General features: G+C 48.5%; 2 protein-coding genes across 2 annotated transcripts; both read left to right on the top strand.

Annotated features, from left to right (window-relative positions):
- The first annotated feature begins 1,393 nt into the window (after positions 1-1,393).
- On the top strand, positions 1,394-12,106 carry otc (ornithine transcarbamylase). The gene is made up of 11 exons (XM_084443083.1): positions 1,394-1,564; positions 1,771-1,909; positions 2,124-2,205; positions 4,105-4,192; positions 4,486-4,639; positions 4,980-5,102; positions 6,406-6,459; positions 6,937-7,086; positions 7,575-7,712; positions 8,723-8,775; positions 11,682-12,106. Exons 1-11 carry the CDS (start codon positions 1,482-1,484, stop codon positions 11,698-11,700), a joined length of 1,083 nt encoding a protein of 360 aa, XP_084299209.1. The 5' UTR covers positions 1,394-1,481; the 3' UTR covers positions 11,701-12,106.
- A 3,873-nt stretch (positions 12,107-15,979) lies between these two features.
- gpr161b (G protein-coupled receptor 161b) lies at positions 15,980-24,171 on the top strand. The gene is given in 8 exon segments (XM_084443207.1): positions 15,980-16,192; positions 16,797-17,199; positions 18,873-19,597; positions 20,134-20,241; positions 22,160-22,255; positions 22,258-22,287; positions 23,071-23,252; positions 23,254-24,171. Coding segments are annotated over 7 exon segments (1,617 nt in total). The 5' UTR covers positions 15,980-16,192; positions 16,797-16,843; the 3' UTR covers positions 23,374-24,171.
- The last annotated feature ends 1,496 nt before the right edge of the window (positions 24,172-25,667 follow it).

Raw genomic sequence — 25,667 nt, 5'->3', positions numbered from 1 at the left:
CATTGGGAGCAATTTGGGGTTCAATGTCTTTGCCCAATGACACTTCAACATGTGGGGCTAGGATTCGAACCGCCGACCCTGCGGTCGTTGGACGACCCGCTCTACCTCCTGAGCTACAGCCCCCCCAGAGTACCAGCTACCAGATGGGAAGGGGTTAAACTCTAAGAGCGGGGAGGGGGTCGGCAGATTAGGCTTAATCTGTCTGAGGAACTGCACCTCACAGCGCTGCTCCCTGCACACGTTCTGAGGAGCTGAATCCTGAAGTGACCTGAGGTTGTTGGTTCGCTTACTTGTGCACACGATTGTGTGATCTCTCCCACACGCTGCCAGCGTCACCTGTTCACACTTCAGAGCTAAAGAAAGGGAGGAAATCGTCATTATTTTGATGATAAATGAATGCATGAATGAATGAATGAACGAACGAACGAACGAATGAATGAATGAATGAATGAATGAATGAATGAATGACCTTCGACATAGGTGGGCTTGTTGATGATGGCCGTGTACCCCAGACCCAGCTGTCCCCGGGAGTTGCTACCAAACATGAACAGCCTGCCATGGCCTACCAAGAGAAGAGATACACTACTATAGTCACATCGAGTGGGATTGGAAAATACATATTTCTGAACTGGTCTGATATCAGAATAGATGTGTAACAGATAGTAGCCTAATATAGAGGTCATTAATACTCAAGTACTCAATTCTGAAAGTAATTAATTGGGTGCGCACCAGAGATGACCGCGGTGTGTTCTCCGCCGCAGGAGACGTGTTGAGGATGGTCACTCCTCAGCCAGAATGTACCGGGAAGATTATCAGCGAACTCGCTCTTCCCGACGGAGAACACGGCTCCCGACTCTGGCAGAGAAGAACCAGAGAAAACCTCCAGGTATGCATTGATGACAGAGGCTACACATTGAGGGACGGAATGATTTAAATCTCACACTGATGGCCTAGCCTAAGGCAAATCCTAAAGCCAAGACTACCGGGCCAGAAATAGCAACAGGTAAACCAACCATGCATGTGAAAGCTTCATCCCCATAGTAATACAGACCCAAACAACGATGTTCTTACCTGGAATATCAGCCTCAGTCTGACCTGTCATTTCCCCGGGACCATCACACGCCTCCTCAACTCACCCGTCTCCTCACCTGCTACCGGCATAGGAGCGACCGGCGCAAATTGTACGACAAATTCATGTATTATATTTATATACGTACAATAGACAAGACCGCCCATCTACTATAAACCGGCTGTTTCCCTGATACAAAACCTTTAAACCTAATCTTCACATGCGACGAGAGACCCAGGATTATCAAAGCCCCGCCCACTGAGAGAGTTAATGACACCATAGCCCCGCCCACTTCCAGAGCTGATGCTGATGATGTCATGACCGTGAGGACACCAGCAGACGCACACTAGTAGTACGGATCTCTGGATTTGAATGAAATGAAACTCTTCTGACATTGGCATTTCGAGCTACAATGTCGACTAAAGTACTTGCTATGAAAAAGCACATTTTGTGCGGTCTGAAAACTCTCCAACACATTCGTGCGAGGAAGTTTAGGTAAGAAACCACGTGTGGTCTGGACTATTTTCAAAATATCATCAGCTAATGTTAACGTAAGCTATTCAGTTAACGATAGCTGGCTAACGTTAGCTGGTTTGCCTGATAATTGCTGTAATCGCTTGTTCACCAGTTTGGTGTAGCCTGTGTGTACCGTCCTCCTGTCCTGACACGTCTCAGTGATCTGAGAGGTCTTGGTTTTGCAGCGTTGGCGTGGCAGCCTTGTCCTCGGTGAACCTGAAGGATCGCAGTTTCCTGACGCTGAAAGACTTCAGCTCAGATGAGATCAAACATCTACTGTGGGTGTCAGCAGACCTGAAACACAGGATCAAGAATGAAAAACAGGTCGGTACTAAATGTGCAGTCCATAGGGATTCGGTCCATAGGGATTCAGTCCATAGGGATTCAGTCCATAGGGATTCAGTCCATAGGGATTCGGTCCATAGGGATTCAGATTCTCTATTTCCACAGTGGCTGTGAATGTGAACATTCTGACAATGTTCATTCTGCTAACTAACAGTACTAACTAATTAATGAACTAACGAGCTGTCTATTTCAGTATCTCCCTCTTCTCCAGGGGAAGTCGATCGCCATGATATTTGAGAAGAGGAGCACCAGAACTAGAATGTCCACCGAAACAGGTGCCGGTGCTTGTGTGTCAGGGTTATCCGTGGTCACTGCTCTGTGTGTGTGTGTGTGTGTGTGTGTGTGTGTGTGTGTGTGTGTGTGTGTGTGTGTGTGTGTGTGTGTGTGTGTGTGCGTGTGTGTGTGTGTGTGTGCGTGTTGGATTGTTCAACTGTGATCTTGGGTTTAGGAAATAGCTACCCCCTGATCTTGGGTGTTCATGGATTTGCCTGTTTACAGGGTAGACCTATACAGAAATGGAGGGACGTTTCTCCTCTGTTCTCAATGGGAGGTTTGGTTAGGAAAGGTTTGGAGCGCAGACCGTCTGGCCCTGGGGATTCTATTGTTGCAGGGGGTCAACAGACTGAATGTGTGGGAGACGGGGCTGATGCCGGACACAATAGGGCTGCTGACAGGGCAGTCCCTACCTCTGCCTGCGCACTAGCTATCCTCACTAGCCCCTCACTCTCTCACTAGCTATCCTCACTAGCCCCTCGCTCTCTCACTACCTATCCTCACTAGCACCTCACTCTCACTAGCTATCCTCACTAGCCCCTCACTCTCTCACTAGCTATCCTCACTAGCACCTCGCTCTCTCACTAGCTATCCTCAGTCCTCACTAGCACCTCACTCTCTCACTAGCTATCCTCACTACCACCTCACTCTCTCACTAGCTATCCTCACTAGCACCTCACTCTCTCACTAGCTATCCTCACTAGCACCTTGCTCTCTCGCTAGCTATCCTCACTAGCCCCTCGCTCTCTCACTAGCTATCCTCACTAGCACCTCACTCTCTCACTAGCTATCCTCACTAGCCCCTCACTCTCTCACTAGCTATCCTCACTACCACCTCACTCTCTCACTAGCTATCCTCACTAGCACCTCACTCTCTCACTAGCTATCCTCACTAGCCCCTCGCTCTCTCACTAGCTATCCTCACTAGCACCTCACTCTCACTAGCTATCCTCACTAGCCCCTCACTCTCTCACTAGCTATCCTCACTAGCCCCTCACTCTCTCACTAGCTATCCTCACTAGCCCCTCACTCTCTCACTAGCTATCCTCACTAGCCCCTCGCTCTCTCACTAGCTATCCTCACTAGCCCCTCGCTCTCTCACTAGCTATCCTCACTAGCACCTCGCTCTCTCACTAGCTATCCTCACTAGCACCTCACTCTCACTAGATATCCTCACTAGCACCTCACTCTCTCACTAGCTATCCTCACTAGCACCTCTCTCTCACTAGCTATCCTCACTAGCACCTCACTCTCTCACTAGCTACCCTCACTAGTACCTCGCTCTCTCACTAGCTATCCTCACTAGCACCTCACTCTCTCACTAGCTATCCTCACTAGCACCTCGCTCTCTCACTAGCTATCCTCACTAGCACCTCACTCTCTCACTAGCTATCCTCACTAGCCCCTCACTCTCTCACTAGCTATCCTCACTAGCCCCTCACTCTCTGTGGCTCTTCTCTCTTCCTGAGTGGGCTGGCTCTTCTCTTCCTGAGTGGGCTGTGCTGTAGGTTATCTATCCAGGCTCACAGTCAGAAAGTTCAGGAAGTGCTCCAAGCAGGGAGACTGATAAACAGGCATGTTGATTCCATACCATTCCTACAAACAACAACATGGTGCACCCATGACAAAATGGCGGCTGTTGCTCAGGAGGTAGAGTGGGTTGTCCTGTGATCGTAGGGTTGGTGGTTCATATCCCGGCTCCTCCTGTCCACATGTCGAAGTGTCCTTGGGCAAGACGCTGAACCCCAAATTGCACCCAATGAGCAGGCTAGCACCTTGCATGGCAGCTGCCACCATTGGTGTGTGAATATGTGTGTGTGAATGGGTGAATGAGTGGCCTTTGTAAAACGCATTGGATAAAAGTGCTGTATAAGTGTCCATTTAACATTCCCCACCCCCAGGCTTCGCTCTGCTGGGCGGCCACCCCTGCTTCCTGACCTCTCAGGACATCCACCTGGGCGTGAACGAGAGCAGCGCGGACACGGCCAGGTCAGCTAGCACGCCGCGCTGTCACAACACAACACGGGAATCCTTCAAGAGCTTCATACATTCAATACAGGGGAACTGAATTTGCTCTGTATTTCCAATACCTTGTCTGTGTATTCGGTGTGTGTGTGCTTGTGTCTGCGTACACGTGTGTGTGTGTGTGCTTGTGCTTGTGTCTGCGTATACGTGTGTGTGTGTGTGTGCTTGTGTCTGTGCGTACATGTGTGTGCTTGTGCTTGTGTGCGTGTGTGTGCGTGTGTGTGTGTGTGTGTGCGTGTGTGCGTGCGTGTCTCCAGGGTCCTGTCCGGACTGTGTGACATAGTCCTGGCGCGGGTCTACAGCCACTCCACCCTGGAGGATCTGGCCAAGGAGGGGTCCGTCCCCATCATCAACGGCCTGTCGGACCTCTACCACCCCATCCAGATCCTGGCCGACTTCATGACCCTGCAGGTACCTACCGCTCTTCCTCAGCCGCTCGATGAACCAGAGCGGGATTTCACTCACTGACTGATGGGGGTGTAGGTGAATAAAAGTGCTGGTAAATGTGTCACAAAATGGCCGCTGCTCCTGCGGGACCGGCTCACAGGCTGTCTAAAGCCGCTGTTTCTCTAGAGCAGGCAGAGGTGTTTCCGGTGTTCTTTGCCTGTGTTTCTCTTCACTTGCATTCTGTCGAGATAAAGCAATGAAATACTAAAGGAGAGGGGACTGCCCACTCTCCCAGCGAGCACTGCTAATGCTAATGCTAATGTGTTGTTTCATAATAACCCCCCCCGTCTCTCTGTTTGTCCAGGAGCACTACGGGGCTCTGAATGGGCTGACGGTCAGCTGGATTGGAGACGGGAACAATGTGCTCCACTCCTTCATGATGACCGCTGCCAAGCTGGGCGTCCATCTTAGGATCGCCACGCCCAAGGTCTGGCCCGTACACGTCCAGTCCACGCCAGATGATTATCTCAAACCCATTCAGAACCGAAGGGGGCGCGAAATCGGAAAGACTCGTCCAATCAGGAGAGGGTCAAAGTGAAAGGGGCAAGCAGACCCTGAAAAACTGGAAGTCAGGAATTATTTCCATAAACTGACCACATATTGAGAAACGACATCCTTACTGTACTTTCTCATCTGACATTAAAACTTGATAAAGTGTCATATTAACAATCCTACAGACAGACGCATGTGACTCAACTGATAATGGAGGCGGGAGACAGGAATTGAAACTGAGTGAAACGACTACGAGCAATAATTATGAATCAAATAGTAAAAGGACTGCACTTATATAGCGCTTTTCCACCTTAGCGGCACTCAAAGGGCTTTACAATGGCCTCTCATTCACCCATTCACACACACACTCACACACCAATGGTGGTAGCTGCCATGCAAGGTGATAACCTGCTCATTGGGAGCAATTTGGGGTTAGGTGTCTTGCTCAAGGACACTTCGACATGTGGACAGTCGGAGCTAGGATTCGAACCACTGACCCTTCGATCATTGAACTACCCGCTCTACCAACTGAGCTACAGCCGCCCCTAGTGGACAACTGCCTAGTGGACATGCACCCTGACCCAAGCATACTATACTACTGCCTAGTGGACATGCACCCTGACCCAAGCATACTACACCACTGCCTAGTGGACATGCACCCTGACCCAAGCATACTATACTACTGCCTAGTGGACATGGTGCATTTACACTGGCTTCCTGTCTGTCAAAGAATTGACTTTAAAATACTGCTGTGGGTTTATAAAGCACTGAATGGTTTAGGGCCGAAATATATTTCTGATCTGCTGCTACTATATGAACCATCCAGACCTCTCAGGTCATCTGGCACAGGCCTGCTTTCTGTCCCCAGAGTTAAAACAAAACATGGAGAAGCAGCGTTCAGTTTTTATGCTCCACATATCTGGAACAAACTTACAAAAAACTGCTGCAACTCTCAGTTCTTTTAAATCAAGACAGAAGACTTTTCTTTTTGCCGTTCCTTTTTATTAAATCAAATAATTATGAATTTGTACACTGCACTGTAACTTTTATTCCTGTATTTTATTTTTCCTGCATTTTGTTTTAAATGTCTTTTTTTTGGCATTTCGTTTTATATGACCTTTTATGTGTTTCTTGCACTTTGTCTTGATGCTTTTAATGTCTCATGTAAAGAACTTTGAATTGCCTTGTTGCTGAAATGTGCTATACAAATAAACTAGCCTTGCCTACATCTATTTCAGGGTTATGAGCCCGACAAGCGTGTCACTGAGGAGGCACACAGACTCTCCAAACAGGTGAGAATGCCATCAGATTATGACATAGTTATTACACTCACTGCAGCCATGTGTGACTCTTCAGCAGACTGCTCTGATCCTAAAAGCCCTCTCTCTCAATGTGTCTGACTCATCTTAGACTCCTGTGTTTTACTCTATTGTATTTATTAATCAGTATAAAATTATGTTATTAGTGATTATTACACAGATAAACTCTTATCAACATGTTGTTTGATGAGTAATTAATCACACTTAAAGGCATAGTATGCTATTTTGGACGTATTTGTGTTTACTGTGGCCCCGTCCACTTCCATTGTAAATAAATTTGAGCCGGATGGATTTGAATTGTGGGAAATTACTCAATCCTGGGACGATCAGTGAAATTATGGTCTCTATGTGTCAGGTCAGGTTCATGTTAGACATACAGCAAATAGGGCTAAATGTCCAAAATATCATGCTTATCCTTGAACTGAGCCCATGTCTTACATGCTGTCTCAGCACGGGACCAAGCTGCTGCTGACCTCTGACCCTGTGGAGGCGGCGCGCGGCACCAACGTCCTGGTGACGGACACCTGGGTCAGCATGGGTCAGGAGGACGAGAAGAAGCAGAGGCTCAAAGACTTCCACGGCTACCAGATCACCATGGAGGTACAGACAGTCGCTGTGTGGTGTGTGTGCGTGTGCGCGCGCGTGCGTGCGTGCGTGTGTGTGTGTGTGTGTGTTTAATTGGTTGAACTCACTTCTCAGTTGAAGAAGTGCCCATACAAACCATCAAATTGCATCAGATTTGCATAGCTGGATAAAGTGTTGTTTGAGACTGGCGTAGCTGGATAAAGTGTTGTTTGAGACTGGCGTAGCTGGATAAAGTGTTGTTTGAGAGGGCCTAAGAGGGAGGCTGAGAGACTGAGGGCTTTAGTGTCGTCAGGCAGTTTGATACCAGGTCCAGTAAATCATATCCTGACTTGGCCTTACTTCCCCGCTGTGTCCCAGGTTATTTTAAAGCACTTCTAAAGACGTAAGTGTCGGATAAGTCTCTCATGTGGCTTGTGACAGCACATGGGAGGAGCAGGTAAAAGAAAATGTGAAATGATCCTTTTTCCACTTTACGAGCTCCTTTGTTGTGGTTCTGTCCCCAGGCGGGGGGCGTGGCGAGCCCAGACTGGACCTTCCTGCACTGCCTGCCCAGGAAGCAGGAGGAGGTGGACGACCAGGTGTTCTACTGCCCGCGCTCGCTGGTCTTCCAAGAGGCCGAGAACAGGAAGTGGACCATCATGGTGAGAGAAACTACATCGATACAGTCATCTTTCATTTCACTTCTGTAGATACCAAAATAAGAAAGTTGAATAGTAGTGGAGTTCGTTAACATTGACTAGTAGTGGAGTTCTTTCTATAGTAGTGGAGTTAGTGCTCTAACATAGTTCCTCTCTATAGTTAGTGTTCTAACATAGTTCCTCTCTATAGTTAGTGTTCTAACATAGTTCCTCTCTATAGTTAGTGTTCTAACATAGTTCCTCTCTATAGTTAGTGTTCTAACATAGTTCCTCTCTATAGTTAGTGCTCTAACATGGCTGCTCTCTATAGTTAGTGTTCTAACATAGTTCCTCTCTATAGTTAGTGTTCTAACATAGTTCCTCTCTATAGTTAGTGTTCTAACATAGTTCCTCTCTATAGTTAGTGTTCTAACATAGTTCCTCTCTATAGTTAGTGTTCTAACATGGCTGCTCTCTATAGTTAGTGTTCTAACATAGTTCCTCTCTATAGTTAGTGTTCTAACATAGTTCCTCTCTATAGTTAGTGTTCTAACATAGTTCCTCTCTATAGTTAGTGTTCTAACATGGCTGCTCTCTATAGTTAGTGTTCTAACATAGTTCCTCTCTATAGTTAGTGTTCTAACATAGTTCCTCTCTATAGTTAGTGTTCTAACATAGTTCCTCTCTATAGTTAGTGTTCTAACATGGCTGCTCTCTATAGTTAGTGTTCTAACATAGTTCCTCTCTATAGTTAGTGTTCTAACATAGTTCCTCTCTATAGTTAGTGTTCTAACATAGTTCCTCTCTATAGTTAGTGTTCTAACATAGTTCCTCTCTATAGTTAGTGCTCTAACATGGCTGCTCTCTATAGTTAGTGCTCTAACATGGCTGCTCTCTATAGTTAGTGCTCTAACATAGTTCCTCTCTATAGTTAGTGTTCTAACATAGTTCCTCTCTATAGTTAGTGCTCTAACATGGCTGCTCTCTATAGTTAGTGCTCTAACATGGCTGCTCTCTCTCTCTTTCTCTTCCAGGGTCTGATGGTGTCTCTGCTGACCTCCTACACGCCACAGACGTCCATGCCCAGGTTTTAATCTGACCTTTATGCCCGTATACTCTTGTCTATATGAGTCTATGGTTTTAACTGTGTCCGTGTGAGATGCTTCAGAGCTTAAACAACACACAGACCAGGCAGGACAACACACAGACCGGGCAGAACAACACACAGACCGGGCAGAACAACACACAGACCAGGCAGGACAACACACAGACCAGGCAGAACAACACACAGACCGGGCAGAACAACACACAGACCAGGCAGAACAACACACAGACCGGGCAGAACAACACACAGACCAGGCAGAACAACACACAGACCAGGCAGGACAACACACAGACCAGGCAGAACAACACACAGACCGGGCAGAACAACACACAGACCAGGCAGAACAACACACAGACCAGGCAGGACAACACACAGACCAGGCAGAACAACACACAGACCAGGCAGAACAACACACAGACCAGGCAGAACAACACACAGACCAGGCAGAACAACACACAGACCAGGCAGAACAACACACAGACCAGGCAGAACAACACACAGACCAGGCAGAACAACACACAGACCAGGCCGAACAACACACCGACCAGGCAGAACAACACACAGACCAGGCAGAACAACACACAGACCAGGCAGAACAACACACAGACCAGGCAGAACAACACACAGACCAGGCAGAACAACACACAGACCAGGCAGAACAACACACAGACCAGGCAGAACAACACACAGACCAGGCAGAACAACACACAGACCAGGCAGAACAACACACAGACCAGGCAGAACAACACACAGACCAGGCAGGACAACACACAGACCAGGCAGAACAACACACAGACCAGGCAGAACAACACACAGACCAGGTAGAACAACACACAGACCAGGCAGAACAACACACAGACCAGGCAGAACAACACACAGACCAGGCAGAACAACACACAGACCAGGCAGAACAACACACAGACCAGGCAGAACAACACACAGACCAGGCAGAACAACACACAGACCAGGCAGAACAACACACAGACCAGGCAGGACAACACACAGACCAGGCAGAACAACACACAGACCAGGCAGAACAACACACATAACAGGCAGAACAACACACAGACCAGGCAGAACAACACACAGACCAGGCAGAACAACACACACACCAGGCAGAACAACACACAGACCAGGCAGAACAACACACAGACCAGGCAGGACAACACACAGACCAGGCAGAACAACACACAGACCAGGCAGAACAACACACAGACCAGGCAGGACAACACACAGACCAGGCAGAACAACACACAGACCAGGCAGAACAACACACAGACCAGGCAGAACAACACACAGACCAGGCAGAACAACACACAGACCAGGCAGGACAACACACAGACCAGGCAGAACAACACACAGACCAGGCAGAGCAACACACAGACCAGGCAGGACAACACACAGACCAGGCAGAACAACACACAGACCAGGCAGGACAACACACAGACCAGGCAGGACATTCTGTTTGGAATTTTGTGAACACTAGACTCATTCTGTGTTCAGTGTTATTATGGAGGTCAACTGGAAGGATGGATAAATAAACGTGCCTTGTCATACTCATGGGTTTCTGATTCATTTCAACAATGTAGATTGTTACATAAAACATATCTCTTTCCATCACTGTAAGAAATTATGGTAAAAAAAAAAAAGACTTTAAAAGACTGCATTGTACTGTGGCCACCAGCCGTCCACCTCCCAAAGGACTCATACGCCATCAAGTGGCCACTAGCGCCAGCTCGCTTCAGTACTCTCACATGATTGGCCGGGGTGAGAGAGTGACGTGACCATGCGGGAAGCTTTGATCTTCTTTGGTGGTCCAGAGCATGGAGGTATAATATAACTGGAGACGGCATTGAAAATGGCTGCCTATTCATTTCAATGAAAGTTGCTCACCGGCGCATGAAGCCATTTGACATAGTGGCCAAAGCCCGGTATTGCAAGTCAAATCAAGGCATGCGGCCCAAGAACCCTTATTTCCCATGTTAGTGGATGATGATAGATAGGGCTAGAAAAGGAAAACAAAATTTTTCTGGGTATCATTCAGCATCAGAGACCAATCTTATCAATATAAACTTTTAGTTTTAGGGGTTTGGGGGTTTTTGAAGCCACCAATACCTGTATTGAGCCATTTAAACATGTGCTGTGCACGAGCCTCGGGGACGCGCTGGTCGCGCGTTCGTGAGTCCTGCGAGCTCGGGAAAGCACGTGACCATAGGAAGACCCGCCCTACTCTGCCTCTGATTGGATAGGAAGTCATGTAATGACATCGGTTAACATTTGCTATGCTTATGATCATGCTAATCATAGATATGAACGTATGTCTATGATGCAAATGATCATGACATGTGGTTACTTTAGGACATCGTTGGAAAAGATCTAGAGGGTAAGTGGGTCAATGTTGAATAACTTAGCTAACATTATCTAATGTTACATTTCTTTATATTAACATCAACTATATTGATAGGCTAGGGAGCTATGCTAACGGTAGCTAATGCTAACGGCTTAGGGTTAACGTTAGTTAGTTAATGCTAACGTTACGTTCGGAGGTCTCAGATGTATTTCAATTTTAACAATGTTGAGCATGATCAATGTGACATTGTTCATACATTGATTACAGTCTGTAATCTTGTCTGGCATTATTTAGCTATAGTGGGCTGATGCTTGCTGCTGCTACTATAGCATTTGCCACATTATACATCAAATTAATCAAGCATAGTGTTATTACCTGAAGGCATTATTACCATTGCAAGTAAGCATGCCATGTATATGCCATGCCTGGAAATCAAATTAATAGTGTAATTATTCCCCATCATAGCTCATTGTACACTGATATAATCATTCTCCTTGCCTTTGCTAATACTCATCTCTTTTATCAAACTTTGTGCTAGGAAAGAAATCTGGCTGTGATTCGTCACTAGTGCTCATCCAGGCTGTTGTCATCTCCCGCCTGGACTCCTGCAACTCCCTACTTGCTGCCATCCTGCAGCGTTGGCCATCAGACTCCTGGAGAAAGCTGCTGCTGACCTGGTGTTCAACAGCCCCATGCTCTTCCACAAAACTTCCCTACTCTGTTCTCTGCACTGGCTCCCTGCGCTGTCCCATCCAGTTTAGGACTGTGGTTCGAGCCTACAGGGCAAATGAACAGCTCCCTCCGACCTCCAGGCTGTGGTCAAGCTCTGCTGCCTTGAGGTGATTGGTTCCCCAGTTGCTCCAAGCCCCCCTACGGCAGATTGGCGTGGCCATGGCTTTTTTCTGTCCTGGCCTCACAGTGGTGGAATGAACTGTGCACTGATGTCAGAACAGAGCCAATAATACACACTGTTCATAGTGAGCCTAGTTATTATTGATTAACTTGGACTGTTTCCTCTCTCCTTGTCAGTCATTAAAATATGTTCAGTGTTTCACAATACTGATGTATAACATTTCATTATTTTGTCTCAGACCATTTCTGAAACAATCATCAGTGTCAGTATACATTTCCCTCCAATGTTATTGCTTGCCCATTTTTAACCATTTAACTACTAGACTGTACAAACGAATTGCACAACTATAGTATTTTCTAGGTATAGCCTACTTCTCCACTTTCTCTTAATGTTGGTATGAAATGGCAGTCAAACTATGCAATGATGTTCCACACTGTTTCCACCCAAATTCCCAACAAATGTGGCCACCACACTGTTCAGGACATTCACAGGTCTTGCTCTCAGGGATCGGTAAAAGAAAGGGACATGGTTCCTCCATAATGTGCTAAGGCTCTGCTTAGATCAAAGGCTTGGTCATCAGAAAATATCACAAAGACAGTGATCACAAAACAATTAAAAACATGTCACCAGTGTATGCCTTAACCCTAGTCAAATTTCTAGTATGTGTGAACCATATACATGGCAGTAAACAGATCTTGAGTCATACAAACTGGAGGATGCTTGACCCATACAAACTACTTTAACTCAATTTCAATAAACAACTTCAAAATATGGCAGACAGAAGAGCTGAGCAGACTTGGTAGATGACTGGATGATCTTACAGAGAACCAAGGGAAATTGCTGGTATTAATGCTAAGAGTAATGAGGGATGAGGTGCAGCTGGGCAGAGTGGAGACAGGTGGCAGGTGATGCAGGAGATGGGAAGGTGAGTAGGCAACAACCAAGCATGAACAGGAACTGGACCACTGGCTCCCCTTGACTGTCCAACCCATCCATCAGCGCCAGCAGAGTGGACACGATAGAGCCAGAGAGAGAGAGACAAATGCAACGCAAGGTTAGTTTAGTTCCAATCGCCCATGTGCAACATCAATCAAGTACGCAGCCAAGCTAAAGAACCGAGTTACACCAGAGGCGGAGCGAGGCGGTGGCTCCGTGACAGACAGGCCTCACCTGTGTATCTGGTCCTGTCTGCTGGAGCATACTGGGGACAGCCGGTCTATCTTGTTGAAGAAGATGAAGGAGGGTCTCATTAGGTTGACCTGGGGAGAGACCAACAAACAGCCATCACAAGCTCTCAGTCAACACTGAGGATGATGGTCAGGTGTCCTGTCCAATAATTATACCCCCCTCCCCCCACCGCCACAGTTGCCCCATTGGCTAACCTGGTCAAAGAGAAGGCAGAGCTGATTATGTGTTCTGATTCACCAACCCACTTGCTAAGGCAGTCAGCTCCTTTCCTTATAGACACCTTTGTGTTTCCCTGCCTACACTCGTTAGTCTGCACCCGCGCCACTGGGGTCTTGCCTGTACTTGGGGGACTGTAGATCAGAGCACTACACATCTGTAGGTGGGGGGGGGTTGGGGGGAGTATGTGAAAAACAGGGACTTCACAAGACAGCTCAAATTAGACAAGACAGCTTAAATACGGCTGGGTCTTCATATGTTTACTGGAGCAACGTACTGTAGTGTGGTCTCACCTAGGAGGTTCTTCTATCAGGTGATCGAACACAGAGGGGTTGCTCTGCTTCCTGTTCACTGACTGAAAAAGCAATCACAGTGGGATTTAGTGACATCATTATGCACATCAGGAATTCATTATCTCATCTAGTCAGTCAAAAAATGATTTTGTCCTCACCAATAGGTGGCGCCTCATATCACTGCATTTATCTTTTAAAACAGCAAACACTATGTGTAAATAAGGTTTTAAACTTCATCAACATCATTATAAATAATCAGCCCCTATGGCTGGATACAGGCGCAGCAGAAGTCGAGGGTGACAGTACTAGGTTTTTTAGCTGGCAGGTGCCCGTCAGGCTCAGTGAATATCTGGTTGAACTGGTTTAAACTCTGTCCTCAGTATTAGTACTGCCCATGTGCACAATTGATTCGCTAGCTTTTCATTGGGATAGCTGGTGGCAGTGTTCTAGAAAGGTGGTCATGTGCGTTCCTAAGTCAGAGGACCCGGGTTTGAACCCAGTGTGGGCAAGTGTGGTGGAATCAATACACCTGTTACAATCGCAGGAATTTTATGGGAAGGAAGGGGCTTCTTTTTTTAAAGGTTTTGTACCTTCAATATTAGACACTTAAGCAAACAGAAAAACACAAAACACAACTATAAAAGGCCTGGCTTGGTTTAAAGCCCACTCACCACGTCAAGGTGCAGGCCAAGAGTGGGGACACGACAATCACTAACAGACAAACCCTGACAAATACACATGTAAAGACATGTAAAGAAACACGTAAAAACATACAGACTATACATATAGGAGTAGGGAAGTTGTGTGGAAGAGCATGGGGCCGTTGAACACGGGATTAGCAGCAGCTTTCTCCAGGAGTCTGATGGCCAACGCTGCAGGATGGCAGCAAGTAGGGAGTTGCAGGAGTCCAGGCGGGAGATGACAACAGCCTGGATGAGCACTAGCGACGAATCACAGCCAGATTTCTTTCCTAGCATAAAGTTTGATAAAAGAGATGAGTATTAGCAAAGGCAAGGAGAATGATTATATCAGTGTACAATGAGCTATGATGGGGAATAATTACACTATTAATTTGATTTCCAGGCATGGCATATACATGGCATGCTTACTTGCAATGGTAATAATGCCTTCAGGTAATAACACTATGCTTGATTAATTTGATGTATAATGTGGCAAATGCTATAGTAGCAGCAGCAAGCATCAGCCCACTATAGCTAAATAATGCCAGACAAGATTACAGACTGTAATCAATGTATGAACAATGTCACATTGATCATGCTCAACATTGTTAAAATTGAAATACATCTGAGACCTCCGAACGTAACGTTAGCATTAACTAACTAACGTTAACCCTAAGCCGTTAGCATTAGCTACCGTTAGCATAGCTCCCTAGCCTATCAATATAGTTGATGTTAATATAAAGAAATGTAACATTAGGTAATGTTAGCTAAGTTATTCAACATTGACCCACTTACCCTCTAGATCTTTTCCAACGATGTCCTAAAGTAACCACATGTCATGATCATTTGCATCATAGACATACGTTCATATCTATGATTAGCATGATCATAAGCATAGCAAATGTTAACCGATGTCATTACATGACTTCCTATCCAATCAGAGGCAGAGTAGGGCGGGTCTTCCTATGGTCACGTGCTTTCCCGAGCTCGCAGGACTCACGAACGCGCGACCAGCGCGTCCCCGAGGCTCGTGCACAGCACATGTTTAAATGGCTCAATACAGGTATTGGTGGCTTCAAAAACCCCCAAACCCCTAAAACTAAAAGTTTATATTGATAAGATTGGTCTCTGATGCTGAATGATACCCAGAAAAATTTTGTTTTCCTTTTCTAGCCCTATCTATCATCATCCACTAACATGGGAAATAAGGGTTCTTGGGCCGCATGCCTTGCAATACCGGGCTTGGCCTGAAAGCCCATGGTGGCTTCAATGCGCCAAGCTGATCCTGGGGGCTTGGTCCAGAGTGCTGAACTGAGATTGTATACTTCTAGGACGAGTATAATGCTTTTATTGAAATAAATGTTAATGTACTGTGAATGTTGCATTAAACTTCATTTAATATGTTGAAAAGCATGTGATTGATGCAGTATTAAAACCAAAAATCAAATGAACAAGAAATGTAACGCTTTTAACACAATTAAAAGCCCTGTGCCCTGTTTACAAACTTGTTAGTGAGAATAGTGAACAGACTAAAGTGTTCCTGGGCTGAGTCAGAGCAGTCTGGAGCAGACCGGACCACCCACAGACAGCAGCGGAGACCCGCAGGAGGAGAAGACGGAGCTCAGGCGGAGGGAGCTGGACGCCATTGCACGCTGTCTGGATCCCAGTGTGAAAGTAGAGAAGATGGAATGGGGATGAGGTTAGATTCGCAGATTAATAGCGGGTCGTCGCTTTTCATTCGCCTGGCATCAAATTCGGAAGAGGTTTTGTAGTTTGGAGGAGCGAGATGAAGGAGTTCTGCTACTGCGCTTTTCTGGAGGTGAGGACGGGGGATTTGGGGTTTTATTGGGACAATGGAGAAAGTTTTCACAGTGCGGTGGTGATTTCCTCTAGATTAAGATCAGGGGACACGGGTTGGATTTGGGGAATAGTTAACAAGCTATAGCATATCTTTGAATATAACAACCTACACTGGTATCGATAGCATTATAAGTATTTGGAAATAACAGTGGAATCGGAGGTATATGAGTATTGCTTTTCTTTTGATGGTTTTGAGAGAAATAACTTGTCTGCGACAGTATTCAAACCCTTTCTTGTAACGTTAGCATAGCAGCCTACTGTTGATGTTTCGGGAAAGTGAAGTTTACTGAAGTCTGAAGTCCAGCGCGATTGCGCGATCATGATTTTCGGGTTGTTTATTTGAACTTCCGCCGCTGGGGTGTTATTGTGTTTCTGGCCCTGGCGTGTGCGTGGTTGCCCTGAGTTATTACAAACGCAGTGGATGTGGTGTTGTTAAATGCCCCCATAGCCTCTCACCACCAACCTCCCCTCTCCCTAGCCCCGGTGTGTTGATTATAATAATAGGCTTGTTTTAACTGAAACCAAGGAAGTGATGTTGTTGTTTAACTCTCCGTCTCCTCCAGTCCGTCAGTATGCAGTCTGTCAGCCGGCCCTGCTCCGGCCTCTCGTCATGAACCTCAGCCGTAACTGCTCCTCCCTGGACCAGGACCGTCACGCCGGCGCCGGCTCGCTGGTCCTGGAGTCCGTCTCCATCGTGACCATCACCCTCCTAGCCTGCCTGGGGAACCTCCTCATCGTGGCCACCCTGTACCGTCGGCCCTACCTCCTCACCCCCAGCAACAAGTTCGTGTTCAGCCTGACGCTGTCCAACCTGCTGCTGGCTGTGCTGGTGCTGCCCTTCGTGGCGGTGAGCTCGGCCCGGAGGGAGTGGGTGTTCGGTGTGGTGTGGTGCAACTTCACCGCCCTCCTCTACCTCCTCATCAGCTCCGCCAGTATGCTCACCCTGGGCGCCATCGCCATCGACAGGTCAGTCCCGGCGAGGAGGCCGTGTCCCTGTCGGTGGACAAATGTCCCATCGATTATTACATCTGTGTATTGCGTCCCTCTACCCTCATAAGTCTAGTCGTCGCTACGAGGTACTTTAGACACTGAGAGCCTCCGCACTAAATCGCTTCTTACAAAAACTAGGACCTGTCACTCATGCTGGTGTAGTTCCTACCCTCTGGTAAAACAGGGGTGTCTAGTGAAAACACAGCTTGTAAATTTAAAAGAGACGTTATTCATAGAAGCTTTGCACTCTCAGCTGCACCGTGTTACACTGAAAGTCTGTTATAGATTTCACGTGGCTTTAAATTCATTCAGTGAGCAGATCCTGGCGTTTCAGTTCAGTTTACTGCTGTTCCATGCAGATGGGGCGTTCTCTCCCAACTCAGTCTGAACTCTAGGAACAGTCATAAGCATAGTGTCCTGAGGCCATAATCCATAATAGTCATGCTTTCTGGTTAGAAAGATAGATTAATAACAGGGGAGGACCCAGAATGGCCTCCTTTAGATAAAAACATACCCATGACTAAGGTGACGTGTTGATAGAGCAGGCCAATTGACTTGTTCTTGATTGCAGGTACTATTACTAGGTAAATACACATTCAGAATGACATTCAGACTAAACTAATATTTATACCTTTTTTGAGCTATTGAGCTTATTAAAATGATGAGTCATGAGATGTTTAATCTATTTTTGAGTGTATTACAAGCAGTAGTTTTTTATATTTATATTGACATTTATTTAGTAGTATTGGTAGTGCTAACAGTTATATTTGTGGTTATAATAGTAATAGCAATGGTGTTTATAGTACTGTAGTTATACAGTATTTACAATAGTTAGTAGTTATAATATTATTGGCAGTAGTTGTTACAACCAGCTTCAGCAACTAGCCCACCTCACATTTTTTCCAGGAAATGTATTTTCTAGTTGGAATCTACCAGCTCAGTGGCCTTGTGGTTAGAGTGTCCACCCTGATATTGGGAGGTTGTGGGTTCGATCCCCGGCCGAGTCATACCAAAGACTATAAAAAAAATGGTACCCAATCCCTCCCTGCTTCAGCACTCAGCATCAAGGGTTGGGTTGAGTGGTAGACAGATGAGGGTTTCAGGGTAGTTATGGAAGCATGTCTATAGATCATGTCACCATAGTCTAATACTGATAAGAAGACAGCTTGAACAATTCTCTTCCTGCTGACATAGGACAGCTAGAACGGTTTCTGTACAGGAAGACAATTTGCCGCAGCTTAGAGGCTAGATTATCTAAAAGAAACTTGAAAGAGAGTTTATCATCCAACCACAAACCAAGACATTTGTACTCTGTGACTCAATATGCAAGCCATTAGCCGCTGACAGGTGGAGTCGATCATAACATAAACTAACAAACTTAGATTTGCAAGGATTTAGGACTAGTTTAAGATTGATCAGAGCTTCTTGTAGTACATTAAAAGAAAGCTGCAAGTTAACAATAGCTTCCTGAACAGTATCCGCAATAAAGTAGACAACTGTATCATCAGCATATAAATGAACGTGACAGCCAATCAGGAGAACAGCAGCTCCTGCCCTATGGGCCACTAGGCTCCAGAACCATTGGTTCTCAAGGCTACTTACTTATCGACTTAGGATGTGAATGATGTTGTTGTTGTTGTTGTTTGCAGGTACTACGCGGTGCTCTACCCCATGATCTACCCGCTGAGGATCACGGGGAACCGCGCGGCGGTGGCCATCGCCTACGTGTGGCTGCACTCCCTGGTGGGCTGCCTGCCGCCGCTGTTCGGCTGGTCCTCCTTCGAGTTCGACTGCTTCAAGTGGACGTGCGTGGCGGCGTGGCACCGCTCGCCGGGCTACTCCGCCTTCTGGGTGGGCTGGTGCAGCGCGCCGCCGCTGGCCGCCATGCTGCTGTGCTACGGCGTGGTATTCCGCGTGGCGCGCCTCAAGGCGCGCAAGGTGCACTGCGGCACGGTGGTGACGGCGTCCGCCCCGGACAAGGACGGCCAGAGGGGCGGCAGCCGCAAGAACTCGTCCACCTCCACCTCGTCCAACGGCAGCCGGCGGAGCCTGGTGTACGCGGGGAGCCAGTGCAAGGCCTTCGTCACCATCCTGGTGGTGGTGGGGACCTTCCTGGCCACCTGGGGGCCCTACGTGGGGGCGGTGTGCACGGAGGCGGCGTGGGGCCAGGGCAGCGTGTCCCCGGGCGTGGAGACCCTGGTGGCCTGGCTGTCCTTCTGCAGCGCTGTCTGTCACCCGCTCATCTACGGGCTGTGGAACAAGACGGTGAGGAAGGAGCTGCTGGGGATGTGCTTCGGGGACCGGTACTACCGGGAGTCATTCGCCACGCGACACCGGACCGCCAGGCTATTCAGCATCTCCAACAGAATCACAGGTGCTGGGGGGGGGGCTCTGATTGAGGGGGGGGGGGGGGGGCTCTGATTGAGGGGGGGACTGTGATTAAGGGGTTCTGTGATTTTGGGGGGGGGGGTCTGTGATTAAGGGGGTCTGTGATTTAGGGGGGGGGGGTCTGTGATTAAGGGGGTCTGTGATTTAGGGGGGGGGGGTCTGTGATTTAGGGGGAGGGTCTGTGATTATATACGGGGGGTTGTGATCAGGACTGTTGATGCTGGGAACTCAGGACCGGGACGGCAGAGAAATGTGGCCCTCGGTTTCCCAGACAACGACTATTATGGGGTTCACAGAATGTATAGAATGGAATGTTGCATCAGACCTCTTCGCTGTGTGTGTTGGAATGGAAGTAGGCGGTAGTTTTTGACATTTTTATGATTTGATTGACGTTGACCGTGTGGGGTTGTGTCACATTTTGTTGTGTGACAGACGCTGCTGTTCTTTTGCTTTGCAGTTGTGCTGTTATTATTATTATTGTTGTTGTTGTTGTTGCGTGACACCTGCATTGTGTCCCTGCAGACCTGGGCATGTCGCCCCACCTGACGGCCATGTTGGTTGGGGGCGGGCAGCTGCTGGCGCCGGGGAGCAGCACTGGAGACACCGGCTTCAGCTTCACCCAGGACTCCTGTAAGAACCGCCCTTCAGGGATCAATAACCACGCCCATATCCATCCACTTCAGGATCAGTAACCACGCCCATATCTATCCACTTCAGGATCAATAACCACGCCCATATCCATCCACTTCAGGATCAATAATCAAGCCCATATCCATCCACTTCAGGATCAATAATCAAGCCCATATCTATCCACTTCAGGATCAGTAACCACGCCCATATCTATCCACTTCAGGATCAATAACCACGCCCATATCTATCCACTTCAGGATCAATAATCAAGCCCATATCCATCCACTTCAGGATCAATAATCAAGCCCATATCCATCCACTTCAGGATCAATAATCAAGCCCATATCCATCCACTTCAGGATCAATAATCAAGCCCATATCTATCCATCTACGCGTCACAGGGAATTTCTGGAATATCCTGGGATTTTGAAAAGTGTCTTCCTGTTGTAATGTGCAGGAATGTGTGGAAAGTCTTTGATGGAGTGTCCGATATTCTCATTTGTAGTTGTGGAATAGTATTTCAGTCCTAGAGTGTCTTCTGTTCTCCGTTAGATCATCAGTTTCCCTCCAGAGTCCTGTTCCACAGCTGAGCACAGCCAGCGCTCCTCACTGGTCCAGAGACACAGCAGGTCAACATCTCCCTGGTCTAGTCCAGCACCTCCCCGTCTGTCTGTACGGACGTGGTCAACACCTCCCTGGTCTAGTCCAGCACCTCCCTGTCTGTCTGTACGGACGTGGTCAACACCTCCCTGGTCTAGTCCAGCACCTCCCTGTCTGTCTGTACGGACGTGGTCAACATCCCCCTGGTCTAGTCTAGCACCTCCCTGACCCCTCTGTCTGTACGGACGTGGTCAACATCTCCCTGGTCTAGTCCAGCACCTCCCTGACCCCTCTGTCTGTACGGACGTGGTCAACATCTCCCTGGTCTAGTCTAGCACCTCCCTGACCCCTCTGTCTGTACGGACGTGGTCAACATCCCCCTGGTCTAGTCCAGCACCTCCCCGTCTGTCTGTACGGACGTGGTCAACACCTCCCTGGTCTAGTCCAGCACCTCCCTGACCCCTCTGTCTGTACAGAGGTCAGGGCTGCTTAACAGGATTGAGATTGTTGTTTATTTACTTGTGATTGGAATGTGCTAACGAGCCGGGACTAATCCGGCCAGCCCTGCAGGCTCAGGGGGGCGTGTCACCCTGTGAGCGTCCTCATGTGTGGACCAGGGTTATAATAGTTTTGCTTTTTTCATTAGTTTTTATTTGTATTTTTTATCGTTTTAACTTTTTGTGTTCAATTTCAGTTTAGTAATTATTAGTTTTTAAAACAGATTTACTAGTTTAGTTTATTTTATTTTTTTTGATAATGCTTAGTTTTAGTTTAGTTTTTATTAGTTTCAGTATTAGTTTTAGTTAGTTTTTTTTCTGCGCTAGCCTCGTGAGACCATTCTGATCTTGTGAGCTCATGTTGTTTCACTCTGTGCAAAACAAGCCATCTGGCGAACGTCAGGTTACTCCTGCGCTGGGGCACAGCTAAAGAAATAATGGAGGATAGATTTAATATCCACCCAAAATACTAGGCTTATGTATGAAATGAAAAAGACTAAAACTAAGGACATTTTCTCTACAATTTTAGTTTATTTTAGTTAGTTTTGTAAACACACAATACAGTTTTAGTTAGTTATCGTTTTTTTGTAAAGCCTAGTTTTTGTTTTTATTTCAGTTAACTAAAAAATTTTTCACACCTAGTTTTCGTTTTTTAGTTAGTTTTCGTTAACTATAATAACCTTGGTGTGGACGTGATGTAATCGCAGCGCGTTGCGAAACGCCGGCTGCAACGCAAACTGAATTTAGCAACTCCTCTCTTTCACTCACTCCTTCCTTCCTTCCTTCCTGCCTCTCCCTTCCTCTACCCACCCCCTCCCCAGGTACAGACGTGATGCTTCTGGACAACTTCTCCACCGACGGCACCTCCCACTCCCATCACCATGGCAACTTGGCCGGCAAGAGGCGGAGCTCTGTCACCTTGAAGACCAGGTGGAGCAGCATTCCAAAGGTACCTACAGCTCCCACCTGGGAGAGAGGGAGAGAGAGAGAAGGAGGAGTACCTCTCACCTGGGAGAGAGGGAGAGAGAGAGAGGGGGAGAGAGAGAGGGAGGGAGAGATGGAGGGAGAGAGAGAGGGGAGAGATGGAGGGGGAGAGAGAGGGAGGAAGAGATGGAGGGAGAGAGAGAGGGAGGGAGAGATAGAGGAGAGGGAGGGAGAGATGGAGGGGGAGAGAGAGTGGGGGGAGAGATGGAGGAGAGATAAGGGACCTGGACAGGTGAGGATCTTGAGAGAGGACTGAGAGGAGCTGTTCACATGTGTCTGTCGTCTCCTGCTGGGTCTCTGTGTTGCGTTGTTGTTGTTGTTGTGGTGTTGCGTTCCAGAATGTCACACGTCAGGTAATTGACAGGAAGGGGTGAGGCCCGCCCCCCCTCCCCCGCTGCAGGAGTACTGTCTGTAGTTGACTGATGTCCAGGCGTCCCCCTGTCTCCCTGTCTCTCTCTCTCTCCCGCTCTCTCTCCCCCCCCTCTCTCTCTCCCCCTCTTGCCCCCCCCTCTCCCCCTCTCTCTCTCCCCCCTCTCTCTCCCCCTCTCCCCCCCCCCCTCTCTCTCCCCCTGTCTCTCTCCCCCTGTCTCTCGCCCCCCCCCTCTCTCTCCCCCTCTCTCTCCCTTTCTCTCTCCCCCTCTCTCTCCCTCTCTCTCTCCCCTCTCGCCCCCCTCGCCCCCCCCCTCTCTTCCCCCTCTCTCGCCCCCCCCCTCTCTCTCCCCCTCTCTCTCCCCCCGTCTCTCCGCAGCGGACAGTCCCCCGGTCCCGTCCACCCTGCAGGTCCAGGCTGAGATCCACAAGTCCCTGGACAGCTTCGCCTCGCGCCTGGCGCGCGCCATCGAGAGCGACGCCAAGCTCACGCTGTTCGGGGACGACCCCCTCCTCCCCGCCGGGCTGTTGGTGGCGGCGGCGGGGGGCGGGGCCGAGAGGACCGCGGTACCTGGACGGCCAGAGACTCAGGCTGGAGAGCATCGACGAAGGAATCGTTAAAGACGACAGAGATGAGGAAGAGGAGAGGGAGGAGGAGGAGGAGGAGTTGTTATCGGCCTGAAAACACAAACCTCCTTCGCTCGGTGTGTCACACGGCAGGCGTTTAGGTACGGACTCCCTCGCGCAGTGTTCACTTGCAAAAACAGACATTCAACGCCAGGGCGACGTCGCCTGTTTACAGAGCGTTTTCTCCTGACCGCTGTGAGGAGGCCAGGAGAACGAGGTACATCCAGGACTAGCCTGCCGGACTCAGGTCAGCCCGGTCCAGGACTAAGAAACGCGTCGACGGCGATTTAGTTCTTCTTAGTCTTACTAATCTCTGGCCCTCTGACCATTAGAGTGCGTTGGACCAAGTGTGTCATACAGTGTGATATTAAGTGCCTTGTCAGTAGTTATAATAGACGACGTACACCTTCATAATGACGTAAACAGCCTCACTACTGGCCTTACTACTGTGTCATGAAGGGGTCCCCTCACGTAGGGACACTTCAGGGTTCCATAGGACCAGGTGCTGCTCATTAGCTGAGTTGTGGTTGATAGTGTGTTGATCAGTGTGTTGATGAGTACAGCCCCCCAGGTGAGTTGTTAGTGTGTAGTGTGTAGCGCTCAGAGTGGTGTTGCTCTGAGTACAGCCCCCCAGGTGAGTTGTTAGTGTGTAGTGTGTAGTGTGTAGCGCTCAGAGTGGCGTTGCTCTGAGTACAGCCCCCCAGGTGAGTTGTTAGTGTGTAGTGTGTAGCGCTCAGAGTGGTGTTGTCCCTGACTAGACATGTCCCCGACTAGACATGTCCCCTGACTAGACCTGCCCCTGACTAGACCTGCCCCTGACTAGACATGTCCCCTGACTAGACATGTCCCTGACTAGACATGTCCCCTGACTAGACATGTCCCTGACTAGACATGTCCCCTGACTAGACATGTCCCCTGACTAGACATGTCCCCGACTAGACATGTCCCCTGACTAGACATGTCCCCTGACTAGACATGTCCCCTGACTAGACATGTCCCTGACTAGACATGTCCCTGACTAGACCTGCCCCTGACTAGACATGTCCCCTGACTAGACATGTCCCTGACTAGACCTGCCCCTGACTAGACATGTCCCCTGACTAGACATGTCCCCGACTAGACATGTCCCTGACTAGACATGTCCCCTGACTAGACATGTCCCCTGACTAGACATGTCCCTGACTAGACATGTCCCTGACTAGACATGTCCCCTGACTAGACATGTCCCTGACTAGACATGTCCCCGACTAGACATGTCCCTGACTAGACATGTCCCCGACTAGACATGTCCCTGACTAGACATGTCCCCTGACTAGACCTGCCCCTGACTAGACCTGCCCCTGACTAGACATGTCCCCTGACTAGACATGTCCCCGACTAGACCTGCCCCTGACTAGACATGTCCCCTGACTAGACCTGCCCCTGACTAGACATGTCCCCTGACTAGACATGTCCCTGACTAGACATGTCCCCTGACTAGACATGTCCCTGACTAGACATGTCCCCTGACTAGACATGTCCCCTGACTAGACATGTCCCCGACTAGACATGTCCCTGACTAGACCTGCCCCTGACTAGACATGTCCCCGACTAGACATGTCCCCTGACTAGACATGTCCCCTGACTAGACATGTCCCTGACTAGACATGTCCCTGACTAGACCTGCCCCTGACTAGACATGTCCCCTGACTAGACCTGCCCCTGACTAGACATGTCCCCGACTAGACATGTCCCCTGACTAGACATGTCCCCGACTAGACATGTCCCTGACTAGACATGTCCCCTGACTAGACATGTCCCTGACTAGACATGTCCCCTGACTAGACATGTCCCTGACTAGACATGTCCCTGACTAGACATGTCCCCTGACTAGACATGTCCCCTGACTAGACCTGCCCCTGACTAGACATGTCCCTGACTAGACATGTCCCCTGACTAGACATGCCCCTGACTAGACATGTCCCTGACTAGACATGTCCCCGACTAGACATGTCCCCTGACTAGACCTGCCCCTGACTAGACATGTCCCTGACTAGACATGTCCCCTGACTAGACCTGCCCCTGACTAGACCTGCCCCTGACTAGACCTGCCCCTGACTAGACATGTCCCCGACTAGACATGTCCCCGACTAGACATGTCCCCGACTAGACCTGCCCCTGACTAGACATGTCCCTGACTAGACATGTCCCTGACTAGACATGTCCCCTGACTAGACATGTCCCCTGACTAGACATGTCCCCTGACTAGACCTGCCCCTGACTAGACATGTCCCCTGACTAGACCTGCCCCTGACTAGACATGTCCCCTAACTAGACATGTCCCCGACTAGACATGTCCCCGACTAGACA

The sequence above is a fragment of the Borostomias antarcticus genome (genome assembly GCF_949987555.1).
Source record: "Borostomias antarcticus genome assembly, chromosome: 9".
In the NCBI taxonomy this organism is placed as follows: Eukaryota; Metazoa; Chordata; class Actinopteri; order Stomiiformes; family Stomiidae; genus Borostomias; species Borostomias antarcticus.
The sequence above is the reverse complement of the archived record's forward strand: the minus strand, read 5'-3'. Positions and strand labels throughout refer to the sequence as shown.

Bases quoted from the DNA above. Each gene is read 5' to 3' on its own strand.
- otc (XM_084443083.1), top strand. From the start codon at position 1,482: ATGTCGACTAAAGTACTTGCTATGAAAAAGCACATTTTGTGCGGTCTG. The intron at 1,910-2,123 runs GTCGGTACTAAA...TGTCTATTTCAG, and splicing joins GGATCAAGAATGAAAAACAG to TATCTCCCTCTTCTCCAGGG. The intron at 6,460-6,936 runs GTGAGAATGCCA...ATGCTGTCTCAG, and splicing joins CACACAGACTCTCCAAACAG to CACGGGACCAAGCTGCTGCT.